The 15,617-nt window shown below is 34.2% G+C and overlaps 2 protein-coding genes across 9 annotated transcripts in view; both read right to left on the reverse strand.

Moving 5' to 3' along the window:
* Positions 1 to 15,617, reverse strand: part of LOC134527172 (importin-11-like) — a 251,035-nt gene that overhangs the window by 77,225 nt on the left and 158,193 nt on the right. The gene's annotated exons all lie outside the window — the stretch shown is intronic.
* Positions 576 to 13,674, reverse strand: LOC134527167 (uncharacterized). Its single transcript, XM_063359563.1, has 3 exons — positions 11,002 to 13,674; positions 10,735 to 10,875; positions 576 to 8,145 (listed from the first exon to the last, which is right to left on the reverse strand). Exons 1-3 carry the CDS (start codon positions 11,241 to 11,243, stop codon positions 5,883 to 5,885), a joined length of 2,646 nt encoding a protein of 881 aa, XP_063215633.1. The 5' UTR covers positions 11,244 to 13,674; the 3' UTR covers positions 576 to 5,882.

Below are 15,617 nucleotides of genomic sequence, written 5' to 3' on the forward strand. Positions count from 1 at the left end.
GACATCGTCCGGGCCTGCGGCCCCTTTTGTGTCTGATATGCCACCGCCCAAACACCACCCACCCTCCATTCAAACCTCCCGCTTATGTGTGCGTGCGTGAGTTGTTCGCCCGGCAAGAGGGCGCTGTAGAGCCAGTGCACCGCACCCCTAAAATATAATTAAATTCAACTGTGTAAATTGTTTTTATTGTTCCCCGAGTGCGACGTGACGGCAGATCGGCCGGGAGGGTCTTTATGTACTTTTATTTTAAAATTGTGTAATTAAATATAAGGGCGTTTCCGGACATTCCCGAAACACACCGACGGAAACGGAAGCCAGACAATATTTAAATATTACTCTTAATGATTGTAATTTTTATGATCTTTTTTTATATTCAGTACTTATCACGTAATATTTCAAGAATCTTTTTTATGTTATTTTAGTTTACCGTGGCACGAATTCAGAAATACCTTTAAGGCTAAGATCCTGAGTTTCTCGCGAGCTGGCAAAGACACGCGTAGTTATCTTTGTCCTCAACAGAGCGCACTAGTAGTACGGTTGAACGATGTAGCGACGCGCTGAAAAAGGATTGGGAGGGGGGGGGGGAAAGAGGACGCTGTTCTCAGAATTCTTATCTCCCAGCGGGGTGTCATGTTTACGACAGGTCTGGAAGAGGGGGGTGGGGGAAGAGTGTACTCTGTCTCGGCGAGCATTTAGATTTCCAATCCCTTTGCCATTCTGTCCCTTTCCACCACACCCACTCAAGACTACTCGATCCTCAACAAAGCGCAAGGGAATAAATATTACTATTTTTGGTACATTTCAGTTAGAAACCTGTACGTAACCGAGTGCAACCCAAGGTAATTATAATAAATATTAATTTGGTGCACTACACATATACGATATACAAATTGTATGTTTTACTGCGGTGATTATGTGGCCAAAACTGTCAGATTTGGTCTCTTTTGCAAGAACGCTCGTTCACAGCTAACCACTACATTCAAATAAACTGGCCAGTAATGTAGTTTTCCTGCCCCTGTAAAAAAAATAATAATTTTTAACTGAGTACTACAAAGGTTTTGCGCTTCTACAAAATTATTTTTTTTTTTCCACATTTTGTCACAGGTGTGTGCGTATGTGTATTATACAAACAGTTGAACGTTGACCATCTAATAGCATGACTTTATGTTGCAAAACGGTATTATTTGCTATATTGATATCTGATTAGAACTGTATTTTTCTGTGCAACTATATATATATATATATATATATATATATATACAGGCGAACTTTTTATACTATCGGATAATTTTTTGTAGCTGAATATCTGTCTTCAAAATATTGCAGGTTATTGCATTAATTTTAGTGTTTTAAATGTATTATGTTTTTATGCATGTATACATGAGGCTAGAGCTAGAAAAAAGTTTTTGTTTGCTTTTTTAGCTGACCTGTGGCTTTTGATTACACTTTTTTTTTTATATGTGATGTTTAAAAACGTTATTAGTAAATGTCCTGGCATTCGTACTTCTTGTAAAAAATATAATCATATTTTCGAAAATTAAACTATCATTTAGTAATTTATTATTGCAATATAAATACTTGTGTATGCCAGTCGCGTCTGGCGAAATGAGGAGCTCCTTCACGCTATCCCTACTGGTGACGTCAAGCATCACTGGTAGTTCGTTTTTTATGTATGAACTGGATGTCAAAGAGGCTCGAAATAAACATCAGTTGTAACTAATAATAATAATAATAATAATAATTTAATTATGAAAGGGCCACATACTCGAAGAATCGCCTTCTCTACGCAATCAAACGTGTTTTAAAATATCTAAGGAGTAGGCTACACGTCATAGGTTGTATAAGAATATTTCGGAGGGAGCTAACCAAGGATATTTTATCGTGCATACAGATAAAGTGATATTTTAAGAGTAGTATTATCCCCCCCCCCCAACACCACCACCAAACTGATGGATTTATTGGCACATCCGTACATAAAAAAAAAACACTGCTCCAGAATCTGCACCTGAATCGTCTTAGTGGGAAAAAGGTGTACATAAATTACGAGATCACTGAGGTTATAAGGAAGGTAATCAACCAGAGTAAGTGATTAGGAGCAAGGAATACTAATGCAATAAATATTCCATTGATATAATTTAATGATAATTTTTACTCACGTTTTAGAAGTTGATATTGCTGAATAGCAAATTTTTCATTTTAAAATATTGTAACAATGAAAAATTGCGAACCAATAAACATTTTTTGCTTAGTATATCATTTTATTATGTCTTAAGACAAATGGAAACGAGATATTATGAGTACGAAATATTTGTAAGTAATAAAAATTTACATAATAAAATACTTACATTCATACAAAATACAAATATTTTTCTTAGATATACAAGTATAACTACATTTCATTTTCGGCCAACGAACAAATAGTTTTGCTTTGGGCCCTGATAATAATACATAATTACATTTTCATTTTTCACCAAAAGTACATGAGGCACAAAAGTCAATAAATCTTAAACACACAATAAAAATATACCCAGATACAAACACCAATACAATAAAATAAAATACAATACAATACAATACTAATTTTAACTGAACATTTTTTGGATATATGCATAATTTTATTAAAATTAATCAGAAAGTAATGCAGTTACATGTTTGCAACCTTACGTACTTCACTTGCCTTAAACGAATCCGGATAAGTTCAATGTTTAGCCAGCCGAAAAGGATGTTTAGATTTTATTTTTAAACGCATGTGAAATTAGTCCTTTTTTTTTTAACACTTCATCGCTGTCACGTGAATTTACGGCAACATACATTATTATTGTACTTTTGTTTTGTAGTAACGATCTGTAGGCTAAATATGTACATGTGTTTGTTGAAACTTCGTTTTAAACATCCATATACATAAATTAATTTTGTCAATTTATTTATAGATACCAGTAAAATACAAAATAAATTATATTTATTTTACGTCCTCTTAAATTATTTAAATGATATATAAAATATGACCAAAAATATTTCAAATGAAGAAGTATTTTCAACTTCAAGTACGCGAGAATTACACAGACTCATTTACTTGCGTATTGCATAGCATACATACTTCACGTCCATTTCTGACAGTCTTGCAAAGTCACTTCCAAAGTATCTACAAGTATATTCTTCAGGCGAATTCGGACACGGCATTATAATCTTACATTATATCTAGAAGACGTGTTCTTACATTTGCTTGGAGTTTTAAATTATTTTTTTGAAATAATAAAGTCAATTTTAAAGTTTAACTCATTGCAGAAACACTTACGCAATATATTTGGTGGTTCTCTGCAAGTGTATTTTGTGTTTTATTATAGTTTGATAATGAAGTTAATATGAATTTATTGCCTTTTTTCTGATATGTGTATACATTAGATGTATATGAATATAAAAATTTATGTAACAGGATGAATCTTAAATGGTTTGAACAGTTATCTATAATGACTGAGTAGGTTTTTTCATTAAAAGCCTTTCTTTTTTACTGTTTAAGTTGGATTTCTTTATAACTCAAAAAAATTATCACGTAACTAAAAAAATGAATAAAAGAGCAAACTTCTGTTCGTATGTAGGTGTTAATTTTGCTACCGTTTAAATCATGAAAATAATGTAATACAATTTGTTCTCTAGATAATTAGATTTAGAAGTAAGGCTACATATTTTAGTCATTACCATGGTACGACTTCCGGAAAAGTTTTACATTTATATATTTTTTTTACAGAAGGTACCGGAGCTTGCAGGTTGCGCAAAAAGGAATTGTATTGTTTGTGAGAGTTCTCTGTTCGCAGTAACACCTATGATATATGTTTGATGTTCTGTTTACAACTCATCGTTAAAACTAAATTTTACAGACTGATTATTATCCTTTTATTTAAAATCTAAGTTATTTACAGTGTTTAAAATATGCTTTCTTGCGTTTCGTTTTGTTTGTATGATATTTGAGTCACCCGCAAAGATAATGAGATAGATATTTTATACTGCTTCTTTCGCAGTTTTTTTAATTTTAGTCTTGACAATGGGGAAGCAATTATACAGGCTGTGCTAAATAGATAAATTATGCTTTATGTCATTGAGATCAAACTCTTCTATTTTTGTGCATTTTATAGTATTCCTACTTTAGTTAATTTATCCAACAATATATTTATACAATCAAGGCCTTAGATGCTTTATAAAAAAAACTCAACTGATTCATAATCAGTTGCCGTGTATAGATTTATTTTGTAGATAATAAGCAGTATGGGTTTTAGTGCTTAGAGTTGATGTAAAACCATGTATTAAATTTGAAAGTATTTTGTACTTTTCATACTTAAAATTATCATACAATGTTCAAATATTTTTCGATATAATTAAGGACACCTGTATTTCGTGAATACATCTCGTGTCAGGCTATTTCACACATAACTGTAGCTTTTTTTTCTTAGAGGTTTGGCGAATTGCGGGCGTGCAGCAGTACGGTAACTACATCCTCATTGGCCCCGTCAAGTGCGGGAAAACAGCCTTCACCGACCACAGCCAATAATTACAAGAAAAATCTACAGTGTTTTGTTAAATACCTTGACACGAAATGTATTAGCGAAATACAGGTGTCCCTAAATATAAGACGTAATTGCTCTCGGACGATAATTTTCTTTACTGGTATTATCACCTTTCTTATGCAGGAGAATAGTTTTTGTAGTCTTGTGATTCCCATTCTGAAATAATTCCAATAATGGAATATGTGTTTATTATAATAAATGGAGAAGTGTATATAATATTAGCAAATGGCTCATTAAAAATATGAAAAGAAATAATCATAAATTACAAATCATTCTACTGCACATAAATCACAGATTTTAAAAAGCAAAAATTACTATAACATTCAAAATATTACAGAGCGTGCAATGTAGAAAACACGGACGCATGTTGTTGTCTAAATGCAATAAATAAAATACAAGTCTGCGGCTTTAAAAACAAAAGAAATAAAATGTTTCATAAATATTCAACGCTTGTAAGGGTACAACTATTACACTGATATGACATAGTTTTTCTAGTAAGTACATCATACAAATTCCTAACCAGGCACACACAAATATATAATTTGTGTTACACTTCAATAAATTTGGCCATGATTTAAACCTAATAAATAAAGAATGCAAACAAGCTAAATTCTACAGAGTATCGTCGAATAAAATCTGGGCCAAAAGTAAATCAATATTTTAGTGCTCAATACAATTCGAAGGAAATGGAAGATATTTTGTAGTATTATAAATGATAATACAAGGATTGCTGATTTGGTTTTGTATTAATTTTGAGCGTAAAACCACCCCGAAAATATTGAATAAATTTTTCAGTTAAGCTGCATATAAACTGAACTGGTTTGCTAGCTGTCTTGCTATCGTAAACATGACTGTGAGTCTGATTGGCCATGTTGGTGATATGCACGATTTTCAAGGCTGTCTCCCGATATTATATATGTGTTTTATTTTTATACAAAATGAAGCACGAATATGTTATATATTTCTTGTATGAGATACTAGTTGCAAAGACGTTACAGTTTGATTTTATGGGTAGTGAATCAGTGGTATAAAATAACTTCATTTATTTTTTCCCGATAACATCTTTTTGACATTAGTATAATATAATCACTCGCCAACCAGAGAACCTTATTTTTTGTAGTCATGAAAAAAAAATGTTTGTATTCAATATCAGCTAATAACTTACTATTGCTTATGTCATCAAATACATTTACAGTACTGTTCAATTTGTACAAGCATGAGAAGTAAACAATAATTAGAATTTTTTTATCAGATATAAAGCATCACTGTATCAAATTAAAAAAAAGAGTTCTCGTCAGCCACACAATTTCTGTCTCTCAAAATTCACACATCTGAAATTTTGCGTTTCTTTGAACGACTTTCTTGTGCCTGTATAATATATTCTGGCTCACGAATCGGTTGTCCCCTGGGACGACATGGATCAGCAAGCTCTGGCAACAAGCAGTTGTTAAAAAATCGCAACAATTTTGACTCCATTTTCTCAAGCCAGAAACAATCATCTCTCACAATTCTTTCTATTGAAATGCCTTTCGTTGTCCAAACGACAAAATCACACCACTTTCTTCGTGTGATGTGTAATTGCCCTTGCACTTGATAGTAGTAATTGTGAGAGCGATTCAAGCAAAGCTCGCCGTCGACAACTCTGCAAAAGAACGTTTTCAGCTGCATTGCTGCATCTAAAGGGTTAAGTTCCCTTGCAGAGTATGGACATTTCACCTCCACCAAACCATCTTCATCAACTAAACCATCAGGAGAAGCTGCAAGAAAGCAATGCTGAAGGTCAACGAAGAGACCACATTGTTTAACAGTATGGCCTGTTTGTTCTTCGTATAAAGCGACAGCTATGCGCTCGTTTGCTAGACCATGTATTGTGGCAGCATTCTCCAATACACGACTGTACACAATCGCTTCCACTGTCACTTTACACGAAGTATTTTCCCTCATTTTACAGACACGTCCGAAAAAGGAAGCAGTGACTCGTTTTCTCCGCTCCTTCATCCACAACTGACTGCTTCCTTGATCTCGTGTCTGCACCTCCAGATCATTCCTTTCTTGCACTGTAAGCTCTATGCTTCTCATCACAGACTCAGTCAGAATTTCTAGTTCAAGACCAGAAGCTGGAGGCTGAGTTGCATGAGGACCATAGCTCTTATCACCCTGTGGTTTAAATGATTCCGATTTCCGTGGTACATGCGGATTCATATCCAACCTTCGCCTACAGTTCGCCTGCTGTTTCTGTCTTTTTGCCATTAATCGCTTCACAGTCACTCCAGGGCTGTGACCTGTGATCGCCTTCATAGTTTGTCCATGCCATTTGTAGCGAAGTTGGAAAGACAAACCAGCAGCAGTAGCCCTACGGCTGTAAGACCCCTGCTGTGAACGGTTTATCTGCTTACCGCCAGCCATCCTTGCAACTAATGACATGTACATTTCTGCTTGGTTGGTTGTGAGATCCATTACAAGTGCTTGTGACTTTGCTCTCACTCGGTCAAAAGCTTGTTTGATTCCCACAATCAATTCACGAGGCAATGCGTCATAACTGCAGGGATTTGCTGTTTTACCAGCTCTCTCACACACATCTAAATTGCATAACTTATGGTCTCCAAACACATGGTTGGGCACATTTAGAAGTGTTGATTGAAGTAGCATAGCATCACCCCCACAGTTGCTGATACAACCTCTTGCACAGCGACAGAGGGCTTTGATTTTCGACTGGCTGAGATGCCGCATATGGATGCCCTTGGCTATGGCATAAAGATTCTTTTTGAGATTCTTCACGACATGGTTAGCATATTCAATCTTTTCAACATCTCTTCCGTACGAAACATTTGCAACTATGGCTGCATGCACACTTGAATCCCCATCACCAACAAACTTCTTAAATTGAAGTTTGTACTTGGCTTCACAGAACCGGAAACCTTCCACTATAATGTCTGCCTCCATTGCAGTGGAAGAATCAGTCCAGTTCCGGAAACACAGGTGAGGCGTGGGTTCCTTTTCCATCCGTTCGCTCCGAATGCATGCGGTACAATATTTGTTTCTCACACCAAGGAATAACAATTTCTTAGTGTAGAAGCCAATTATTATAGCACATCCAGACTTAGCAGAATACCTATGACCATAGGATCTTTGGCTCCAACCTCCATCCAAAATTCCTATGGTCCAAGCATATTCCTCATTTCCAACCATACAGATGCGTCCATCATCTTTCGCCATAGAGAACTCTTCCAGTGCAGCATCTTCCATTTCCTTCTGCAACATTGCCTTCCAGTGCTCTCCGATTCTGTTCTCGTGATAAGAAAAGCAACCCGGGCTCATAGGATGCATATCAATTAGTGACAATAGTTCATACAATGGTCCGTAGCCTAGACCAACCGAAATTGCGCCCCAAACAATCTTATCGTTGATATCTAAGTTGGTATCGATTTTGCATTTTCTTTTTCTTCCCACTGGAAGGCATTCCACAGGCTCAGATTTGAACTGCTGCTCTTGATTGCAGTGAGTGCACTTAAATTTAAAATTTGTCAGCAGACCGTACCTGTTGACACTTTCCAGAAAATATGTTCCTGAAGATGAAATGGGACACCTGTAAAACCAACATAATAATAATTTCTGGTAACATCTCCCAAAAACATTTGTTACCCGTTTGGCTTTCACACAATAAACAAGACAATTTTTTACTAGCATCGGCAATTTAGCTATAACTATTGCTATACATTGGTACTCAAGCTGTTAGGTTGTGATTTTATTAATTTCATACAACTGCTCTAACAGCATAATATTGCATACATCCAAACTACTGTCGTTAAAATCGAACATAAATAGCTTGCAGTGAATCCTGAAAGATCTGCCCGACTCTTTGTAATAAAAGATTATTCTATATATACGTAAATGTACGTTGAAGTGCACTGAGGTAAGGTGGTCAAGTTATCAGTACGGGTGTTACCTCGTTTCACCATACACAATAATCTTAGCAGCTCCTGAGCTCTGTCGAGTGACATGTGAACAGAATAAAATGAAAGAGATAAACTTACATGCCAGTAGGTTCGCTAATTTTTGAATATGAACAGAAGCTTCTTTATCTTTGTACTTATCAATATAATAACATGCACACCACTACAGTTTTCCCAAACTGTTGATGTGCATGTCACAATTAAATAAAAAAATAATTGTGACATGGCTCGAACAGATATACATTTTACATGCTTAAAAATTATGCTATTTTAATGTAAGTCTGAAATGTTGTTCAAGAAAAGGATACAATTTTCATTTGCATTTCACTGTGCTGCAAGAAGCCATATGGCCATGGCTACATTTATTCGCGCATTTGCCCTCTTACACATCATGGTATAGTAAAACACTATTTCGATCGTCATCGTCTTCACCTCCAAAAAATTAATAATAAAAAATTAATAAAAAATAAATTGGATATTTACGTTGAGGTATTAAAATGTTACTTACTCGTAGAACAGATAGGTACTATCGCCATATCGGCAGACACGTTGGCACGTCCAACTGTCGTAAGCCAAGCGTGCAAATGTTATGATGCTATCTTCTTATAAGTAACAAGAATATGCACAATTAGAATATTACGTTTTTAAATTATTAAAAAATATATTTATCTTGTTCCTTTTACTATGTTTCTTAAAAAATTTCTGCAACAACGTTCTTCCGAAAGAAGGTATACACCGATTTTAAAGGTGCGTGCCTACTTTTTAATTTTATTTTTTTAGTAATTAGAAAATAAAAATTGGTACTTTTCCCACTTTCATCATTGAGGCTGCGACCCAAATTTAAAGTTTCCAGCCCTTTTGACAGTGGGTTGGAATTTGTATAGGCCATTGTGTGAGCGAGTGAATTACTTTTTGCATATACGAGCAATTCTAAATTTAGGCCCTAAGTTTAATTATAACAATTTCACGTCAGCCAGAAAGCTCAAAGGCTGGTAAAACAATAGAATTTTATTTCATATAATTCTGTATCAATTTCATCTAAGTATTACACACCCATTTAAACACAATTTCTATACATAATAATTTTACTTCAGCAAGGTCTTCGGTTTCTTGTAACAAATAAAATTACCTAAAAAAATAACTGGACATACTTAAACAAAGTTTTTAAATTGTAACATTTGCCAAAGAATTTAAATAAATCTAACTGCAAATGTAAGAACACAGTATAAAGGTCTTTAAAATTGTATTTTGGAAAATTACCTCAATGTTTATTTGCTAAAACTCCTCATTTCACTTGTTGTGTGTGCGCGCACGTGGAACTTATGTTTCTATGATCATTTATAGTTGCAAATAATGTAGCGGAAGTTAAATTGAAAAATATATAATTCTTTCTGGCCAATATTTGTTTACAAACAAAATTTTACAGACCCCAAAAGCAAAAAAAAAAAAAAAAAAAAGAATCGCCACTGCCTTGTAATTGTGTTTCTAACGAACTTGTATAACTAACGAAAATGTGTAACTGCTCGGGGTTAGTGATACCATAAATGCTTGGGTAGTGAAAAATCCATTGTTGAACGACAGCATCGAGAGATTGGCCCTTATTTTTGTATCGTTATATACATAACTAAATAATTACGGGAGGAAGTGGCCGTAGGCGGCTGGTCCGCTCGGCGCGCAGGGGGGTTCCTTTGCGCGGCTGCCAAAAGTATGAAATTAAAAGAAAAACATAATATTGTTCGTACTGCAATTCAACTTTGCATTGCTTAGTGTAAAACTATACGATAAAAATGGAACCCTGTAATTTTTTAGCATAGTAATTATTTTTTTTGTTTGTTGGGGCAAAAGTCCATCTTTCCCCGATGAAAATTTTATATGGTGTGCAATTTTTTTTCCACTATAGTGTTTAACCTCTTATCGAATAAAGGCTTACTACGTTAGTAAGTAGCTCCACCACAGTTCACTCGATATATGCGTTAGCTGTGATTACATTGGCTATTTATCTCTCCTCGTCAATATGGCTCAAATATATTTTCCTTTTATTTTCAACATTTATTAATTTAAATCGGTATTGTTACATATCTATCCTATTTACTTACTAACTAATGAAGTCAATAAGTTTGTAGAAGAATTTTCAACCTTCCAGCCGGTTAAACGTTCAGAAGGCGGTAAACAGTAGTGGAAAAAAATCTAAATAACTCAATTTTACATAAAACAATTTTTACCTGTGTCTCTCCAGAAGACGGCATTGCACCATGAAGTGACGAACGTCAACCATCATTCGACCCTCTAACATACTGAGTCCCGGATCTGTCTGTGGCAATGGAGGCTCGTAAACCACTATCAGCGGAGGAAGGTCATCATTCCTAGAAGAGTTATTCCCTTTTAAGAAACATAGCCCATACAATAATTTTTATTCATATGAGTATTATCACATGAATTCTAAATTTACCTGTCATATCACAAACAAGATATGTAAGTGTAAAGCTTACCCTTGATAGTCATCGGACAGAGTATGTGTACTGTCATCAGTGTTGCGTGATGTACACGCCGCCACTGAAGACGCCATGGTGGTTACATCTGGCACTGTGGGGACCGAACTTTCACCGCCTGGGCTCTCTGGCAAGGTTGGTGTTGCAGGACCATCACCAGCAGGCAGAGGGTTCTGTGTCAACCCCAGCTTCTTCTTTTTTCTCGCTAATGTTGCAAGCCTAAGTGAAATAATATAATTCATTAGAGTAGTTAAAGAATTTTAATTTGCCTTTGCTTTAATATTCATTAAGTTTGCTAGTTTAAGATTTATTAAAAATTTATTTAAAGGAAACTATTTAATTAAAAATAGCCTGTCCCCCCCCCTTCTTTTTTTTGTGATTCATCTGCTGTTTGCCTAGATTTAGTCCATTAATCATTAATCTCTCTGTTGTCTATTTTCATCTGTAATATTTTTTAAAATATTTCTGAGTTAAGTGGTTTTTGTTTGTTGATTTTACTCTCGAATTGTTTAAGGTTTTTTCTGGGTGCACTTATAGCAATTTTTGCGGAAATTTTGATTTATTTACTACACATTATAGCATAAGTTTCGACCAATAGGTGGCACGGTAAAATGTCTAACATGTTTTTTATGTGATTAATTACGCATTTGTATTTAAAAATGCTTAAACTGTCTTTGGAATTTTGAATTCTATTCTGAACCACCTTTAGCATGTTACTGAATTTTACGTAACTATAAAAGATGTTGTCAATAACTTAATATGTTGCTCAGAATTCATATAGTATTACATTTGGCAAATTTTAAACCTGTAGATGCTCTTTAATAGTACTTAATTTTTTTTCATTATTTTTGCAAACAGTAGTTGTACCTTCGGAAATAAAAAGTAAATATTACAAAACTAAACTTGAAAAATATTTATCTACTGTATTAATCTTTATGCTACAAAACGAAATTTCGTTTGTGTGTGGGTACATTTTCACATTTGTAGTGTTACGTAACTGTTTACATACACGGATATCATCGTGATTATGGTTAAATATTTTTTTTATAAAATTAGTCAAGATTTAATTTAATAATGGGCCATTTCAGCGAAAAACTTGTAATGAAATGTTGGTATTCTGTAAGAATTGCTGAAGGATTGCTGGAATCAGAAGAAAAAAACAGTATGTGACGAAATTGTTTGTTTGTTTTTTTCGAAAGAGGAAGTATCTAAAATAAACTTAATCTCATAACGCGCCAGAGACGATTAAATGTTATGTTTTTGTGCACGTAAACTGTCAACAGAAAATAAAATTTTTCTAAATGGCCTGCTTGTTTTTAGTGCATTATATACTGTATTTTATATACGCATTTGTTATAGGAATATACTATAAACTTTGACTTAATGGAACGATGTACGACATGTAATATGATTTGTCTTGTCATTTAGGTTGTATTTCCCAGGTTAGAACGAACAGTTACAACTCAAATGGAATTTTTAAGTAAGTACTTAAGTTTAAAAATTCATAATATGTTTGTGCCGCGTAGAATGCATGAAAACCATCGATAACTATATAATAATTGCCGCGGACTAATACGTATGCACTCATTTATACAAATTTGATTTCCTAGTCTAATCTCCCCCGTATCAAATACAGTCCTGCTACGATATTTGTTTTGTTTGCATTCATTTTTTTTTAGCACACCAATGTTTTTTATGGCATATAAAACGTGCATTTTGTATCTAATTCTTATTCCTTACATTACTTTCTTTAGAAAATTTCAAATACGTAAGGAAAAATCATTAAAAAAAATATAGAATTTTCAACGTACCAGCGGTGCGACTTCCTGAAAGATTTTATGTAGTTTTACGTTTCATAGTCCAAGAAACCCATAACCATCATCAGTTCTAAAGTTATATGTATATGTATGTATATATATATATATATATATATCACAATTTTATGAACACGATAACTGCAGTAATTTTTCGCACATCAATTCCAAACTGATACATAAAATCAAGTAATGGAAAATCTCGATCGAGTTCGTCAATGGACAAAATCAGTCCATAGGGGTAGAAATGGGGAAGGTTTTTTTTAACAGAAAAATCGCAACAACTTCCATAATATGATGCATATCGCATCCGTGTGAACATAAAGCTTAAAGGAAAAAATAGGAAGAACTTTTGTCTGAATAAGTTTTTGATACGACCAACCATAACTGCAAGGGGTGTAAAAATTAAAGTGTTTCGGACCAAAAAAATCGTAACTCTCTTATTATGCATACTATCGAATCCGTTATAATTCTTCAAAAACCTTGTAATTTTTTAACTAAATCTTTTGTCGGAAACAATTTTTGATTAGACGAACCATTTTTGCAGGGGTTAAACAGGAATTGACAAAAAAAAAATCATTGCTCCCTTAGTAGGCACACCATCGAATATGTTCTAACTGTTTGTAAATCTTATAAACGTTATCAAAAAATTTTGTCTGAAACAATTTTAGATACACCCAATCATTGCAGAGTTATCCTTAATTTTCGCTATAGCAAAAAACTATGGGGAAATATTGAATAAACACAATCTCTTTCATTGCTATATCAATTTGTTATTTAATTTGAGGTGTTGCAGTTACTAGGAAACATGTATTACATTAAAAGAATATTCATATTTTTAAATTTTTATATAACCAAGCATCACTGCAATGGGTGAAATAACAAAAAAAAAAATCATTGTTTGAGTAACTACGCTATATAATATATACGTCTTAATTTTTTATAAAAATTTGAAATACTATCTCAAACCTTTATCAAATAAATAAATACTACAAAATATACGGGCGAAAGGGATTTTTAATATAATGCCATTGATTTTAACACCAACACAGTATGTACAAGAAAAGGGTAATGTAATTATTTAAAAAAAAAAATTACCGCTAGTTATAAATTAATAAATTCTTTAAACTCTAAACCAATAAAACGGCTAATAATATAAATATATATAACATAAATATATACATATGAATGGACTGGAATTACTTTTCCGGGGAAAAAAAAAATACAATATGTGATTACAATGTAGAACAAGTACATAAAAATACTTACTCAAGTTGGCGTCGATGGGCTTCTTTCCATTTCCTGCTGTGCTTCATTTTAAATACACGTCCACTTACTATTGCTGATACTAGTGTTGTGTTTTGACCGTTTCGAAGCGATAATATTCCGCCTGAACTCCTGCGATATTCGAGGCATCTAGTGAGTAAACTCGGAACTAACCGGAGCTCTAGCGGCAAACTGTTGAACTCGTTCCTTTCATCAGCGGCAAGTGACAGTTAAATCACAATATTTTGTACTCAGATTATTTAAATTCTGTACGTTGTATTAAAAAAATTAAACCGAAGAATTGTTCATTGTACCTCCTTTAAGTTGTGTGCAAAGTAACAGCCGTGTACCGTTTAAATATATACCTAATATTTAGTTTTGAAAATTTCTAAATTAAAATTAAATAAGAAAGAATTTTTTGAGAAAATTTTCATCATCATATTTACAAAATTCAAAGTTTTATTTACAATTCTACTGTTTATTAATTTTTTTATCTACTACGATATTCATGGGAGAAATAATTTTCTTGGAGGCTGCAAAACTAAGGATCTTAGCCTTAACGGCAATTGTTTCGGCGGGAGGACGCCATGTTAGGATAGCAGAGCTCTGAGCTCAGCCCAGTCTTCCGCCATCAACGACCGAGAGCAGACGCTTCAGCACTCCGGGGACCTCACCGCTAGTTCATTCCCCGCTTAGTAATTCTGTTCAACTTTAATTCTTTTTCAAATCTTTTTCGTTTAGTCCTCGGAGCTTCTCTCGGTCGGGGGACTGCTTAAATAAATACCTTGCGGCCAGTATCGGTCTTTTTTCAAACTTAATACGTAAGTCAAGGTGTGACCATGTGGTTGGTCACTACACTTAAATTGATTCGTGCCGCGGGCGTTGTTGTAGTTTAATTGTGTACGTGTATGATCGGAGTTAGCCGAATAAATCAGGTGTGTAAATCTAAACGTATTCTTTTATTCTTTTAAATATGTGTGACCACGTGGAGTGTGACGGCGTGTGGGACGCCTAAGAGCCCACTGCGTAGGGAATAGCGTGCCCGATGCTGAGAGCGGGCAGGTAGTAGTGCTAGGTTGTTTTCAGGGGGAAAATAAAATCACGCCTCACATGGGCGACGTCGCGACCCTGGTAAAGAGTCTCGCATAGGTCCATGCCCATTGCACGGTGCCGCCCTTAAAATCCGAGCACTCCTCGAGAACCTGTTATTAAAGATCAGAGACCACGGCCCCCATATCAACGTGCATCTGAATACCCACTGGAATGACAAGGAAGAGAAGAGTTGACTAAGGGTGCCAACTGACATGTAACTATGAACATTGTGTACCTTCAGTATATTGCATAAAATTGTATTTTAACAAACTTCATGTATTGTATGGCAGTGATTGTAAACATAAACATACATAAAGGAAACTTTTTATCGTAAGTGTTGGAATAATTTGGTTTTAAAACATTTTTTCCCCATTTATTGAATGTTAGTAAGCAAAGATTATAAGCAGGAAAATAAACTATTTATGAACGTTATATGCAGGAAAT

This window comes from Bacillus rossius, chromosome 1, assembly GCF_032445375.1.
Source record: "Bacillus rossius redtenbacheri isolate Brsri chromosome 1, Brsri_v3, whole genome shotgun sequence".
Classification (NCBI taxonomy): Eukaryota; Metazoa; Arthropoda; class Insecta; order Phasmatodea; family Bacillidae; genus Bacillus; species Bacillus rossius.

Bases quoted from the DNA above. Each gene is read 5' to 3' on its own strand.
- LOC134527167 (XM_063359563.1), bottom strand. From the start codon at position 11,243: ATGAATTATATTATTTCACTTAGGCTTGCAACATTAGCGAGAAAAAAG. The intron at 10,876-11,001 runs GTAAGCTTTACA...TAACTCTTCTAG, and splicing joins CTGTCCGATGACTATCAAGG to GAATGATGACCTTCCTCCGC. The intron at 8,146-10,734 runs GTAAAAATTGTT...TTGGTTTTACAG, and splicing joins CGTCTTCTGGAGAGACACAG to GTGTCCCATTTCATCTTCAG.